At 41.9% G+C, this 16,468-nt stretch overlaps 1 protein-coding gene across 7 annotated transcripts in view; it reads left to right on the top strand.

Moving 5' to 3' along the window:
* Positions 1-16,468, top strand: part of DST (dystonin) — a 316,847-nt gene that overhangs the window by 284,954 nt on the left and 15,425 nt on the right. For all 7 annotated transcript variants that reach the window (XM_075087012.1, XM_075087006.1, XM_075087009.1 and 4 more), the window contains 9 exons: positions 352-521; positions 822-981; positions 2,404-2,598; positions 3,812-3,940; positions 11,258-11,401; positions 12,260-12,448; positions 13,243-13,372; positions 14,175-14,338; positions 14,669-14,831. In XM_075087012.1, coding sequence (XP_074943113.1) covers positions 352-521; positions 822-981; positions 2,404-2,598; positions 3,812-3,940; positions 11,258-11,401; positions 12,260-12,448; positions 13,243-13,372; positions 14,175-14,338; positions 14,669-14,831 — 1,444 coding nt within the window. The remainder of the gene's footprint in view (positions 1-351; positions 522-821; positions 982-2,403; positions 2,599-3,811; positions 3,941-11,257; positions 11,402-12,259; positions 12,449-13,242; positions 13,373-14,174; positions 14,339-14,668; positions 14,832-16,468) is intronic.

Raw genomic sequence — 16,468 nt, 5'->3', positions numbered from 1 at the left:
TGGCTCCCAAAGTAGCAGTTCTTTCGCATGCTTCTGACTGCCAGGCAGCCCCTTGCCAAAGTTTAGGAATATTATGATAGGACAGGAATCATTGCTCCCACTGAAGGAGGGGTTTTCCAGAAGTTGTTCCAGTAGGCATAGAGCTACATTCCCAGAGAGGGCCAAAAGGCAGGAACTCTGCTGGTATCAAGCACCATATAATTTCTGGTGAGTTGTGGCACTAGCAGACTAGGAATTTTGCAGTAAGTTCAGAATTGCCATTGCAAATAACATGTCAAAGATTAATTAACTGTGACCTGTAAGCAGTTAATGCAATACGGGTATTTGTTTTCTTTTCCTCCATATATATAGGAATTCCAGAAATCTCTTGGTGCCAAACATTCTGTGTATGATACAACAAATAGGACTGGACGCTCCTTGAAAGAGAAAACCACCTTGGCTGACGACAATTTGAAACTTGATGATATGCTGAGTGAACTAAGGGATAAGTGGGATACAATTTGTGGAAAATCAGTGGAAAGGTAAATGAAAACCAATCTAATTGTTCAGGAGATAAGAAAAAGACTTAGGAGAAGTGTAGAAGTAAAACTAGAATGTCTAGCTTGTTTGATAATTGAGTGCCAAAGCAGTAAAATACTAGAAATGCATACTTTCCTGATGGTATGGCAGAGGACTGGGGAGGGTGGGGGGGTGGCCCCACTACTTAGAAAGGGAAACACTGATTTAAAGCTCTTAGCGGTTATCATTTTATGCTGAAAACATTTTCTTAAAGTGCATGAATGATTATTTCGTGTGTGCATCTGTTCTTCCCCACCCCCCAGACAAAATAAACTGGAGGAAGCTCTGTTGTTTTCGGGACAATTTACTGATGCTCTGCAAGCACTCATTGACTGGTTATACAAAATTGAACCTCAGCTAGCGGAAGATCAGCCAGTACACGGAGACATTGATTTAGTGATGAACCTGATTGACAATCACAAGGTAATTCCAAAAATATTGTTTTTTAATAACTAGACTGATCATAAGTGTAGCATTTGAGTGCTATCTTTATTTGGCTATTCTGTAATTTTTAGAAACATGGAATAGTTTTATAACACAAACATGTCACCAATGAAAAATGCTCTAAAACATACGTGGAAGAAAACAACTGTTAGTGGCTCATTGACACCAGTTAGCATTGAGATATTCAATTTGATGCTGCTGTCCTTTGTATTTATGAAAATCATGTCAAAAATAACAAGTGTGTGTTTATGAATATGTGTGGGCAAGAGATGGCAAAAATTATTTTACTGGAAATTTCTGGGGGGGAGACAGGGCTTTTTATTTAGTACATCTGCTAACCAAATGTCCAGTGCGCTCATCATGATTTCAGCAGCCTTTCAAACCTGCAGAGCTGTTGTATATTCATGGAGAAAAGTAGTTGCAATACTGAAGTTATGCACGGGTATACAACTAACTACAGTTGAAGAGTATACAACTAGACTGTGGCTCAGGAAGCCTATGTTGGCAAACTGCAGTGTGTTGTTACTGAATTGTTTTTGGAGATTGGAGCGTGTAGGAGGTGTGGGACTGTGCCTCTGAATCCCAGTTTTGCAGTTCAGCCTGTCAGAGGAAACAGCTGTTGAAGTTACTGGTATTTCAAAGGCTGCACGCAGTCAGAGCTCTGGAGCCTGGGAGGATTATGTGGTGAAGGTCCCTTCCAGTATCCAAAGACTGTTCGGTGAGGAGATGATTTTGTCCCTCCTGGAAAAAAAAAAAAAAGATTTGGAAACGTGGGTTGTCTATAAAAATTAGCCTAAAGTATGCTGGAATTGCTTCTGAAATCCCACTGTATATCACAACTAAGTCATAGTGGCACAGTATGCTGTAACTGTCGTATCTTCTAAGAGCTTTCTTTGTGTAACTAGAGCTTGTTCCATCTGCAAACATGAACATACTCTCACATAAATATATTAATATGTGGCAAGATCTAGAGCCTTATAATCAGACCCCCAGATGGGGTTTTATTATTTTAAACCTTCTCCTAGATAGCATTGTATCTGATCTTTTCCTGCTGCAGCAATCTTGCACATCAATCAAGTGTGTCAGAACAATTGCTTTCATAAAGAGTGGAAAGCCAGCGTGGTAAGGAGGCTAGATTTCCCATCAGGATGGGTTCTCAGGATCTGCCTGACGTCTTCCTACCATACTCCAGTTTTATTAGGATAGGATAGAGTGTAAATATCATCCTGTGGAATCTGATGAGCAGAACTTGTGCATTTTTAGTCACTTTGATGGAGTTATTCTTGATTGAACTAAATCCATACTGTGATTTCTTATAACCGGTAGGTTGGTTTTTTGTTTCTCTTTACATAATTATGTCTTAATGAATTAAACATATCAAATGTATTTGGTGATGCCTAGGTCTTCCAGAAGGAGCTGGGAAAAAGAACAAGCAGTGTCCAGGCTCTGAAGCGCTCTGCCAGAGAGCTGATAGAAGGCAGTCGTGATGACTCTTCCTGGGTCAAAGTCCAAATGCAAGAGCTAAGCACTCGCTGGGAGACAGTTTGTGCCCTGTCAGTATCCAAGCAAACACGACTGGAACAAGCTCTTCGGCAGGTAGAGGAGTACTAATGGTGCTACATGTACTTTACAAGAAGCAGAGAAAATACCTTACAGTCTAGTTGCCAAAAATTTAATTATATTTTTGCTTTGTGTCATTCAATTTCATTTAATTTCATTTGAAAATACTCACTGTCCTGCTCATGCATTGCTTACCTTGTCTCCATCCCTTTACCACAGCACATAAATAATGCCTCTTCGCATTTATTATTGCTGTTATTATTAGTCTATACCACAAATGCAAAGCAAATGTTTCAAAGACCTTACCATCTAAGGAAATCACTGAAGTTAGAGTCAAGCATGAAGGGTGATTAAGAACTATGCCCCCTTCACAGGAAGCTGGAGATTGCAATCATATTTATGCCCTTCATCCCTTATTGGAAGGAAGTAAATTTGTGTACTGAAAACTTGTTTACATTGGCACAGTTACAGTTCATGGTGGAGTGCACTGCAGAAAAAACGGGGTTGTGCTGAATGCGCTCAGGAGCCTGGAGCACTGTGTGTCAGCATTGGCTGGTGCTGATCCCAAATAAATAGGTCCATCTGTATTGTTTCCAAACCTGAGATAATATGGATGTACAGCTTTGTGAAGATGTACTAGGTTGGGTCGATGCTAGGATGGGACTCCTGCAATAGTGATGCATCCACTGTGTACAAAATTCCTGTCCTGCTTTTCCCAAGGTATTGTGTTTGTCCAGCTCTCCGGTCTCTCAGCAGGCACAATTTCGAGCTATCTCAAACACTAATTCTGTCAGAATGTGGCTGTGCCCAAGGGAGGAACTTTCTTATTTTCTCCAGACATAAAAGGGTCAGTCACCAACGGGCTGTCAGTTAATTTTGCTTAACCGTTGATTTAGACTATGCAAAAAATACAGTTCTCATCTCTCCAGCTGGTCCATGAAAGTACCTCCCATGTAATTTGTCAGCATAAAGGCATGACATTATCAGCTGAGCTGCAAATACCCTATAAATCAGATGGGTAAAAGCATGAACAGGCTTTTAGGCTTACTATAATTTTTGGGGAAGCATGAGGTATTTTTACAGTTATGAAAATGTAGTACTGTATATCATTGACTTTTTAATGCAAAGTTAATGTGCCAGTACTGCTGCTGATTAATGACTCCGAATGTGGGCTCGGTCTCCTTGTGAAAGCTGCAGTGTATCTGTCAGATCCCCTCATGAGTGACCATGACTTCTTGTGTTTTAACAGGCAGAAGAATTCCACTCTGTTGTCCATGTCCTTTTGGAGTGGCTGGCAGAGGCAGAGCAGGCCCTTCGTTTCCATGGGGTTCTTCCAGATGATGAAGAGGCCTTGCGTACACTGATAGACCAGCACAGGGTAAGCAAGAAAATGAAGAGGGTCCTCTTCATTCTAATAGGTCTGTTTGGGGGTAGAATAAAAGAAAGGAGGCAAAGTCTATCCCATATAGTAACATCCAGAATCCAGTGTTTGTTTTTGAAACTGTTTAGAGAAGCTAGAAATGTAATGGAGTTGGCAGGTTAGTGACCATACTGGTGTTGGGCTGTTGTTTGTGACATCTTGGCTTACTAAGAAAGTAATGAGCTTTGAGAAAGTTGCTGTAAACATTTAGAGAGAGATGCAAACTCCTCTGTGGAATATATGCTACCTGACAGTTGTAACAGACTGATACAGTAGCAAAAGTATATCTATCATCTTAGCACCACTGAGCAGAACAGCACACACTTTTCTTTCAAGGTCATTTGTAAATGTCAGCAGAATGATGTTATCATCCATTAACCTTCTGTCATGGTGAAACAGCATGCTGTCATACTTCACATGCATTAGGTACTGAAATATTGCAGTGGCATAGGTATTGCAGATACTAGATTATAGACCATCAAACTAACATTGCAGTAATGATATGGGAAGGTGGCTAAATAAGGAGCATAGAGGTCACATTTTCATTCTCCAAACAGGAGGCTGCAAACATGCATATTTAAGCCCATGCAAAACTCTTCTTGTAAGTGCAGTAGTAATAGTACCAAGAATGTAATGCCCACGATGTTATAGAACAAATTATAAGAGTAATCACAGAATCACAGAATGGCAGGGGTTGGAAGGGACCTCTGGAGATCATCTCATCCAACCCCCCTGCTTGAGCAGGCACACCTAGAGCAGGGGGCACAGGAACACATCCAGGCAGGTTTTTAATATCTCCAGGGAAGGAGGCTCCACAACCTCCCTGGGCAGCCCGTTTTACTGCTCTGTCACCCTCACAGAAAAGAAGTTTTTCCTCATATTGAGGTGGAACTTCCTGTGTTCCAACTTGTGCCCATTGCCCCTTGTCCTGTCGTTGGGCACCACTGAAAAGAGTCCAGTCCCATCCTCTTGACAGCCACCCTTCAGATAGTATTAATAAGATCCCCCCCTCAGTCTTCTCTTCTCCAGGCTAACAAACCCAAGTCTCTCAGCCTTTCCTCATAAGGGAGATGCTCCAGTGCCCTGATCATCTTGGTAGCTCTCTGCTGGACTTGCTCAAGCAGTTCCCTGTCCTTCTTAAACTAGGGGGCCAAAACTGGACACAGTACTCCAGATGTGGCATCACCAGGGCGGAGTAGAGGGTGAGGATCACCTCCCTCGACCTGCTGGCCACCCTCCTTTTAAAGCAGCCCAGGACACTGTTGGCCTTCTCAGCCACAAGGGCACAGTGCTGGCTCAGGGTCACTTTGCTGTCCACCAGCACTCCTAGGTCCTTCTCAGCAGAGCCGCTTTCCAGCAGGTCAGCCCCCAGCCTGTACCAGTGCATGGAGTTGTTCCTCCCCAGGTGCAGGACCCTACACTTGCTCTTGTCGAATTTCAAGGGGCTCCTCTTGGCCTACCTCTCCAGCCTGTCCAGGTCTCGCTGAATGGCAGCACAGCCTTTTGGTGTATCAGTCACTCCCCCCAGCTTGGTATCATCTGCAAACTTGCTGAGGTTACACTCTATCCCATCATCCAGGTCATTGATGAATATGCTGAACAGGACTGGACCCAGCACAGACCCCTGGGGAACACCACTAGTGACAGGCCTCCATCCAGACTCTGCTGCTTTGATCACAGCCCTCTGAGTTCTGTTGTTCAGCCAGTTCTCAATCCATCTCACTGTCCTCTCCTCTAACCCACTCTTCCTAAGCTTACCTATGAGGATGCTATGGGAGGCACTGTCGAATGCCTTACTGAAGTCAAGGTAAACAACATCCACTGCTCTCCCTTCGTCGACCCAGCCAGTCATGCCATTGTAGAAGGCTATCAGGTTGGTCAAGCATAATCTTCCCTTGGTGAATCCATGTTGACTATTTCTGATAACCTCCTTTTCCTCTACATGCTTGGAGATGACCTCCAGGATGAACTGCTCCATCACCTTTCTGGGGATGGAGGTGAGGCTGACTGACCTATAGTTCCCAGGTCCTCCTCCTTTGAAGACTGGAGTGACATTTAGTGTCCTCCAGTCCTTGGCACCTCTCCTGTCCTCCAAGGCCTTTCAAAGATGATGGAGAGTGGCTCAGCAAGAACGTCCGCCAGCTCCCTCAGCACTTGCTGGTGCATCCCATTGGGGCCCATGGATTTGTGAGGATCCAGTTTGCCTAAATGATCTCTAACCCAATCCTCCTCAACCAAGGCGAAGTCTTCCTTTCTCCAGATTTTCTCTATCACATCTGGGGGCTGGGATGCCTGAGGGCCAGCCTCAGCAGTAAAGACGGAAGCAAAGAAGGCATTCAGTAGCTCTTCCTTCTTTGCATGCTGTGTCACCAGGGCACCCACCTCATTCAGCCACAGGCCCACAGTTTCCCATCTTTCTTTTACTACTGATGTATTTGAAGAAGCCCTTCTTGTTATCCTTGACATCCCTTGCCAGATTTAGTTCCAAGTGGGCCTTGGCCTTCCTCATTGCATCTCTGCACACCCTGACAATGTTCTTATATTCCTCCCAAGTGGACAGTCCTTTTTTTTCACATACTGTGAGCCTCCCTCTTCCATTTGAGTTTCTCTAGAAGCCCTTCGCTCATCCATGTGGTTCTCCTGGCTCCTCTGCCTGACTGCTTCTTCCTGGGGATGCACCGATCTTGAGCTTGGAGAAAGTGGACCTTGAATACTGTCCAGCTCTCTTGGACCCCGCTGCCTTCTAGAGCCCTAGCCCGTGGGATTCCTCCAAGGAGGTCTTTGAAGAGGCCAAAGTTGGCTCTCCTGAAGTCCAGGGTTGTAATCTTACTTGTTGCCCTGCTTCTACCACGCAGGATCCTGAACTCCACCATCTCATGGTCACTGCAGCAAAGGCTACCCCTAGCCCTCACAACCTCAACCAGACCTTTTTTTTGTTTTTTAGTATAAGGTCCAGCAGCACATCTTGCCTCCACCACATATGTCAAAAAGTTATCCTTGATGCTCTGCAGGAATCCCCTGGATTGTGCACACCTTGCCGTGATATTTTCCAGCAAATACTCAGAGTGGTTGAAGTTCCCCATGAGGACCAGGCCCTTTGACTGTGAGGCTACTCCCAGCTGTCTGTAGATGGCTGTGTCGATTTCCTCATCCTGATCAGGTGGCCTGGAGCAAACACCCACAATAGTGTCACCCATATTTGCCTGCCCCTTAATTTTTACCCATAAGCTCTCGATTTGTTCTTCCTCCACCCATAGGCAGAGCTCAATACATTCCAGTTCTCCCACACATAAAGAACAACTCCCCCACTTAACCTTGCCTGGTCTGTCTTTCCTAAAAAGTATGTAGCCACCCATGACAGCACGCCAGTCGTGCGAGCCATCCCACCATGTCTCTAATTGCAATGAGATCGTGGCCCTGTGACAGCATACAGACCTCTAGTTCCTCCTGTTTATTCCCCATGCTGTGTGCGTTGGTGTACAGGCATTTCAGAGAGGTGATTTTGCACACATGTTTCCCTGGAGGGGTGCACAAGGACCGGCTATAGCCATGCACACCCTTGAGGTGGTCGGTTTTCTGACTATCATCTCATGAGGCAGCTAAGGCATATTTGTCACTGCTCTGGTTGGCCTGGCTTATTCCACCATTGCCACATTGGACCCTGTCCCCCGAGTCCTTCAGTTTAAAGCCCGCCTTCCCCAGTTAGCCAGCCTGCTGCCAAAGATTCCCATGTCCCATTGTGATAAGAGCCAAAACCCTCAGGGGGCACCAGCCACATAGGCAAGAGTTGATTTACATTATTCATCTGTTACTGGCTGCCCATTTTTCTCCAACTTGTAAAATAGAAGATGACGTGGGCACCAGTATTCTTCACTGGCTCTGCAGGGGTTTATAGTCTTCCTTGGTTCTGCCCAGGCTCTGGCTTATAGCATCATTTGTGCCCACATGGAAGAGTAATAGCAGATAGTAATCTGTGCTCTTGACAAGTTACAGCACCCTCTCAGTGGTGTCTCAGATCTTAGCTCCTGGAAGGGAGCATACCTCTCATGACTCCCTGTCAGGTCAGCACATTGGTGCCTCAGTACCTTTTTAACAGTGTGTGTCTCACTAGAAGTACTTGTCTCTTCTTTTTACAATATCTGCTCTGTGCTGCTGGTACAGTTGCACCTTGCAGGCCTTGCTCGTCAGTGTCTACAGCTGTTAAAGCTTCATCTCTTTTGTTGGTAGTGATGCTGGAGGGTGGAGATTGAGGCAGAGCCCTGCTTTTGTGGGTCACCAAGGGTTCAAGGTGCCTCGTCCTCAGTGGTGTGTGCTACAGGAATGTGGTTCTGAAACCACCTATCTATCTCTGCGTCTGTTCCAGTAATACTGTGCAGTCTTTTAACTGTTTTCCTGCAACTCAGCCATGTGACATGACAGATCATCGTGTGTACACCTTGTGCAGGTGCTTACCTTCTCACCAGGAGAAGGGTCTGGGCACTCACTGCACCCTACCACCTGTACTGAAGCTTCCTTCCTTACCAGTTCATCATTGCTCTGAAGAAAGTTATAATAAAACTTAAGAAATGGAGAGTGGAAAAGCATCCTGTTTAAATTGAGTTTGGGAATATTACTACGCAGAGAAATGCCTGCAGGGTATGACTGTCAATGGTTCTTGACTAGGGAGTTTTCAAGGTACCTGGACTGCAATGTCTTGAAGAAGTTTTCATTTAATTTAGGGCCCTGGAAACTGGGTGCTATTCCTAAGCTGGCAAATGTATGTATGCATCAGCATATGCTGACTAATGTTGGCAGTAGCAACCTGCTGTCTCTGAAGCAACGAAATTTGTCTTTTAGCTGCCTTTCTTCCATATGTGCTTCATCAGTTCCCTTTTATTTAATTTTTTGATCTTCTGAATACAGAGGAAAGAACTGTCTGAATGAACTCTTAGGTCCACTGAAATCATTAGAAAAAAAAAAATCTTAAATTTCTCCCTCTGCATGATTAACAAAATATTTCTGTACAAAAGCTCAAAATTGTGCTGCCAAAGCTGAAGCATAACTTGGAAGGAACCTCAAACCACAGCAAAGTTCATCTCTGAGAAGCCCTGTCCAGCTGGGTAGAATCATCGCTAGCACAGTGCAACCAACCTCAGTGTTAGATGTGGCTGTACTGTACTTAAATTTTTTTAGTAGGCTTTAGAAGATGTTCTCCTGGTCACATTGTCTTCTTAAAAGTCAAATAATAGAAATACAGAAATTGTCAAGCTAAGAAAGATTGTGGCACTGCTGCTTTACTGCTCAGTAAGCATATACAGCAAAATCTTTCTTGAATGAGTGTTCTCTCCTCTTAAGCTTATAACGTTAGCTTTCAAGAAGAAGAAAAACAGAAAATAAGGGAAAATGTAATATATGATATTAGTTTTAAACACCATGTCTGTATTATAATGCAGTACTAATCAAAATTACTGACATTATTTACATAAATATGAAATGTATCTTCCATTTATCACTGTGATTCTTGTAAAATAGTTTTAATGCATTTGTATTCAGCTACATGTTGAAAGGTTTCTTTAGAATTATATTTTTTCCACAATGTCCATCTCTATTTCTGTTACTGGTTTTCTTTCCTTGAATGCTGCACATGATTTAATGAATGCTGGTATCCTAGACAGAGAGGTTTCTGTCACTTGTCATCGTCTCTAGGGACTGAGAGGTGTAGTAGGTTAATGCACTGCATTAGTTAATGAGAAGCATCTCATCTCCTCTCTTGTAAATGTGTCTGTATAACTGGACTGCCACAGAGTTCAATACAATTAGTATCCTTTACTGAGGGAAAGCTTAATACACTCTATGTAGTGTGTCATAGATTTCGATTTTGAGATGTTCTAGTACAGTTGCACAGGGAAAACAATGTTGTTGTTGCCTGTTTTCCTCCTGGCCCTGTCTTTCTTTGGTAATTTCTCACTAGAGCCCACCTCAGCTTTTCCAAAACCATTTTGAACTGCAATGTTGTAAGAGCTTACACATTTTTATGTAAGATGAACTGCTATTGTGATTGGGTGTAAACTTTAGCATTAATTTAAGCTTAAGTCAAAATCAGTTAGTAATGAATCTCTTTAAATATACAGCCTACCTATTCCAGGCTTTTAGAACAAGGTAGGAGAGATTCTTTTACACTTCTATTTTGTAATAGCTTCATATTTACTTTGTAAAGGCACAGGATAATGTCATTAGGAGTTGTTGTAGAATCTGTTTTTACAATGTTTAGGTGATTTTGAATCTGACTTGGCTGATGCTTAATTTCTGGAATCCAAAATAGCCCTTCATGGATGGAGAGAGGAAGAGTTAAGCTTTCAGAAACATGGTTCCATTTGTAGCCCAATTAAAGATGTTAAAACATAACAAAAAATTCCACTAGGCACTGAGAGATGTTGGCAGTTCCAGTTAAGGGTGCTCACAAAGTCACACAGACTTACACAACATTTAGACATAACAAAATAGGCAGAACAGTAAAACCATTGTAGTAATAATAAGCTTTAAAAAATGCAAACTATAGAAAGGATGGGAAAGGTCCTTCAGGTATTTTTGTTGTTTCCCACCTGCACCCAGTTCTGGTCCTGCCACCCTTTGCTGGACTCACTAGGAACATCAGTAGCTGTGAGCTTGTATGTCTAAAGCTGTAAACATTCTTTAGCTTTTAGAAGATTTTCCATGCATGGCAGTGCCTCTGGAAACAGCTGGTTATTTAGCAGTCTCTGTCCTTGTTCTTGCTGTGTGTCTCCGTGTCAGCTGCTGAGTTTTCACATTCGTGTTAGTTTAGTATAGCTGCTCCTGAAGTCCTCTATCATCTTGTCTGAGCGTGTAATAATTATAGTTGGACACTTCCAGCCTCTGCTAGGAGCTTAATAGTTTATTATGAAGAGTTACTGTAACTGACAGACAAATCGAGTAATCTGAAATGTTGCCAATAATGATTCTAACCATCGTATAGTTGATTTACAGCACTTCTAAAATGCTGTGATTTTCCCTTTTTTTTTTAATAAGGGCATGTGTCTGGTGTATAGTGGGCTTTTAAGGAGTGGCAAGCTGGGGTAATGTAGAGCTTCATTTAGCACTTTATGTGGAATAGGCTTTTTAAACATTTTTTAACTTTTTCTCAGACAAATTAAACTTGCCTCTTGCAAGTTGAACCTGTTTGAGTGATTGAGAGGCTTGTGACCTTCCAGACTATGCACTCAGATATCTCTTGAAAATTTTGTCAACATCTAATTGAAATTGTTACCTCTGGTTTAGGAATTTATGAAGAAACTGGAAGAGAAAAAGGCAGAACTGAATAAAGCAACAGGTATGGGAGAAGCTATCCTAGCTATCTGCCACCCGGACTCCATCACCACCATTAAGCACTGGATAACAATCATCAGAGCCAGGTTTGAAGAGGTCAGTATATGTCAAGTCTTCATTGCAACAGTCCATCTTTGATTGGAATATAGCTGACAACTAACATGGTAGTTGTACTGGGAGGAAATGATCCAGCTGTTGAGAACTAAACATTTAAAATACCCGCAGTGATGGATGTGAACACCATGCTTCCCTAGGTTTTATTTTAAAACTTATAGGGCTTTAAGAACTAAAGCAGATGGTCAAGCTTCTTTGTTTGTATGTATTAAAGGAAATTCTGCCTGACGCTTCCCATTTGAAGAAAGCCAATAGTTTCTAGGGAGAAACTTAAAAAGTTACAAAGAAAAGAAAATACAGGGCAAACTTGAAGCATTTCCTCATTGCATGAGGGAGGATTTCAGTCCGACATATTCTGAATCTAGATGATTTCCAAATGATTTAGATGGCTACAAGTAGGTCTCAGAGGGTGTACCACATTGTCAGCTGCTAAGGTGGTATTTTCTGTGTATACTAAGTTTAAAGAAAAACCAAATACTGGTGTTAACAAAGTATGGCTTCAGGAGTGCCCAGGAGGAAGACTGACAGCAAATCCTGCACGATTCACTGACTTAAACACATTGTTCAATAGAGTTCTTAATATGTTGCCTGAATGTGTTATTTACTGTGTTTAACAACACCTAATCCTGAATATCTGTGGGGAAAAAAAATGTGGTGTTTAACTGGGAATTCTAGTTACCTGGCACCTTTAGTGACCAGCCACTACATCTAGCACCTTTGATAATCAAACATCAGTAGGCCTGGAAGGAAGCTCTAGGTTTACAGTTAGCAGAGCAATTTTAAATACATTTTAAGGAATTTCAGATGTGCAAGTACTCACGCATTGGTTCTTTTATCAAGGTCTTAGCATGGGCTAAACAACATCAACAGAGACTGGCAGGAGCTCTGGCTGGACTTATTGCTAACCAGGAATTGCTGGAAGCCTTGCTGTCCTGGTTGCAGTGGGCAGAGACTACACTTACTGAAAAAGATAAAGAGGTTATCCCCCAGGAGATTGAGGAAGTTAAAGCACTTATAGCCGAACATCAGGTAAGGCACATTAAGTGGCATGTCTCCAACAACTTCCACAAACAGTGCTCACGTCTCGGCTAGGCTTCATAATCAAGTGTGACTCTCTTTAGCTGTTTTCTCTCCTAATAATTGAATCCCTTTTCAGATACTCAGTTGTGTGTTTTGTATGTGTATGTTGTGCTTGTAGTTTATTCAATACAGAGGTAAACACCCAACCGAACAAAAATTCAGTTCCACATTGTTCTAAAAGCAAACGTACAACTCCCCATAGGAACAAGGATGATGATGTAAATGATGATGATAATAATAAATCCACATGAAATATACGATAGTGCTGCTGTCTTAGAATTAGTGTTGCAGTGTGGCTTTACTGATTGGGTTTCAAAACTATGTTTATGAAGTGCCAGAGGTTGCTGCTGGTGCAGTGAATGCTCATAGGCTTACCCCAGCTTATGCACCAGAGGTGACTCACTTCTAACTGCACACAGTATGGACATCAAGGAACTCCTGAGTACTCGGAGCCAAATTCTGTCGTACATAACCTCACTGTACACAGTTAATAAAGGAGGTCAACAGGCTGTTTTTTGGATTTAGCCTTCCTTTAACAGCCGGGCCTTAGTGGTCTTAAAAGCTTATACTTCCAATTTTTCTTACCTACAAAACCTTTATCTGTGCCTTTTTTGTGAGGCTGGCATTATAAGAGTCTTTCTGTGCCATTCTTGCAACTTCGGTGTTATGCTATTGTACGTGTTTTTCATTCCTGTGGTCACTTTTGTGTATTGTTAATTAAAACCACCTCTATCTGACTGCAGACATTCATGGAGGAAATGACCAGAAAACAACCTGATGTGGATAAAGTTACAAAGACCCATAAAAGAAAGGCACTTGAACCCACTCCAGTACAATCTCATATTCCTGTCCTTGATAAGGGGAGAGCAGGAAGTAAGTAATGAAGTATTTTGGGGTAGGTCACACATACCATTGCTCTATAAAGATAACAAATTACTAATAATCTAATAGGTTTGATTAGCTTCTAGTGATCAGGGTGAAATTCTCTTGGCTGATTTTTCTAATTATCTCTCATTTTTAATTGTGAGGAAATTTCTCATAGCAGACTTGTGTTTTTAAATTTTGTCCTATACTTCCTGAATACCTGTTTTTAATGTGTGCAGCCTTTCATGCGCTATTAAACTTCCAAGAGTGCGCGCATGCTGAGTCTCTGCAAATCTACCATTATCTGAAAGTGCAAACAACTTCTTTTACTTAGACAGTAAAACAAAATTTTGTCTTTATATCTATGAAATTAATGGATCCAATTAGAAAGTAGAAGTTGAATGGAAAGTGAATCATCAACTGAGGAAATTGCTTTTTCTATTTTTAGACATACTTACCCGTTGTATTTTATACTTGCTCATACACGGAACTTGCTACTAAAATCAGGTTGTTTACTTTGTAACTCTTTGAGAGATTTGCAAAGATTTTGTTTAACCTGTGCAGCTTCACTAGGGCAGCTACTACTAGCTGCCTCTGGCCAGGCAAAGATACTTGAACCACCATGTGGTCCTTCCCCAGCAATGGTTAAAAAAGGAAAAAAAAAAATCCCATTAGATGGAATCATATCAGGGTATGGGCTCAGTATTTGGGACAGGAAGGAGTAGTTTTAGTAAGGTCAAGTACCCTTCCTGTGAATGTTTGTTTTGTTTGAACTGGGTGAGACTTACACATTTTTATAATGTTTTAACAGGAAAGCGTTCCCCAACACCAGGCATATATCCGTCAGCAACCCAGGCGCAAATCGAAACCAAGAATCCGCGGGTAAACCTTTTAGTCAGCAAATGGCAGCAAGTCTGGCTCCTGGCCTTGGAAAGAAGAAGAAAACTTAATGATGCTTTGGACAGACTTGAGGAGGTCAGAAAAGGACTGTACAGAATAGACATACTTTTTGCATCATTTTGTTTACCCTGGATTAAATTGTCCATATTGTAAATACTCTAAACAACTTCCATATTTGTTGTATTATATTGTATGATACAGCTAATTGAAAACACTGATAGACGTGCTTTAACGTGCTTCAAAAACTGTCATTCTCCTTTTTAAACGTGACAAGAGTTAAGATGTTTAAAATGTTTACATAAGTCCTCAAAGAAGCAATTATTCAAAAGAATGCAAATGGTGTATATCTCGGTGATTTTCTAGATTGATTTCAACTGAAAAAAGTTCTTTCTCTTTTTTATTAAGCTGAGAGAATTTGCCAACTTTGATTTTGATATCTGGAGGAAAAAGTACATGCGATGGATGAACCATAAGAAGTCTCGTGTGATGGACTTTTTTAGGAGGATTGACAAAGATCAGGATGGAAAGATAACAAGGCAGGAATTTATCGATGGAATTCTTTCTTCAAGTAAGTTTTTAAATTAATATTGACCTTGAAACATATATCTCATGAAGTCTTATTACAGTGTACCCTATGTGGTTTATTGTTTTAGGTCATAGATTCCTCTTTTGAAGTCATTAATTATGATTAATTTAAACTACAGTTATTATACTTGAAAATACTTCTAGAGTCTAGAAACTTTTTCTAGTTCCTTTATGTTGTGAATCAGATTACAAACGTCACATTTATATTATTGGTTAATTAATAGTTTACTGGTTTACTGTTCTTGGGTTGTCATTGCTACAGTACACTAGCCACCTCAACAATTATTTCTCATTGATTAGTCAGAACAGTAAAATGTACCTTTTAAAACCTATAGATAACTTTCCAAAACAGTTCAAGTGATCATATGATTTTTACTAAAGTACTTACATGGAATAGTTTCAGTTATAGAAGGAAACAGCGTAATTTGTGAAACCAGTGTTTCCATGAACCATGACCATGTTTCATATACCTGTATAACAAGGATCACAATGTCAAGCAATCAGACTAGGAAAGGACTTTTCCTAGCCTTCCTGACAGATTGGTATTCCTCAAGTATGCACAGTTTGTGGTAGCGTAAGCCTTCCACATCTTGTCTGTGTGATCATGTTTCCCTTTAGCAACTGACTCATAACAGATAAGGGCCTACTACTTCAAAGTCTCTATGATCTGAAGATAAAGGATTATTTTCTTTTGAGCAGTGAAGATTCAGAATTGGGCTGCTTTTAGTATCTCATGTTAAAGTTATTCTGTGGGAGAATATCGTAGTATATGTATTTTCCCCCGCTTTAGGAAATGCAGTAATATAGTCACTGTATGTGCAAATTGCCATTTTGCATGAATTGACAGAAGTTGAAGAAAAAGCCCTCATGCCACCAAGAGGTTCAACAGCTTACTCATTTAACTCAGTTGGTATCAACTTGTTATCACAGAATCACAGGTTGGAAGGGACCTCAGGGATCATCTAGTCCAACCTTTCTAGGAAGAGCACAGTCTAGAAGGATGGCCCAGCACCCTGTCCAGACAACTCTTGAAGGTGTCCAATGTGGCCGAGTCAACCACTTCCCTGGGGAGATTATTCCAATGGGTGACTGTCCTCACTGTGAAAAACTTCGTCTTGTGTCCAATCGGAATCTCCCCAAGAGATGTCCATCTCTTGGGACTCCCCAAGGGTGTCCATTCCCCCTTGTCCTCTCCATGTACTCCTTGTAAAAAGGGAGTCTCCATCATCTTTGTAGCTACCCCTTAAGTACTGGGACATGGTGATGAGATCCCCTCTAAGCCTCCTTTTCTCAAGGCTGAACAAACCCAGTTCTCCCAACCTAGCCTCGTATGGCAGGCTTCCCAGTCCTTTGATCATCTTGGTGGCCCTTCTCTGGACCCCTTCCAGCCTGTCCACATCCTTTTTGTACAGCAGGAACCAGAACTGTACACAGTACTCCAGGTGTGGCCTGACAAGTGCTGAGTAGAGCAGGATGGTGACTACTTCATCTCGGCTGGTGATGCCCTTTTTGATGCAACCCAGCCTTCTTGGCCGCAGTAGCACACTGTTCGCTCGTGTTGAGCTTTCTGTCCACCAGGACCCCCAGCTCCCTTTCCACGGAGCTGCTCTCCAGCCAGGT

This window comes from Phalacrocorax aristotelis, chromosome 3 (genome assembly GCF_949628215.1).
Source record: "Phalacrocorax aristotelis chromosome 3, bGulAri2.1, whole genome shotgun sequence".
NCBI lineage: Eukaryota > Metazoa > Chordata > Aves > Suliformes > Phalacrocoracidae > Phalacrocorax > Phalacrocorax aristotelis.
The sequence above is the reverse complement of the archived record's forward strand: the minus strand, read 5'-3'. Positions and strand labels throughout refer to the sequence as shown.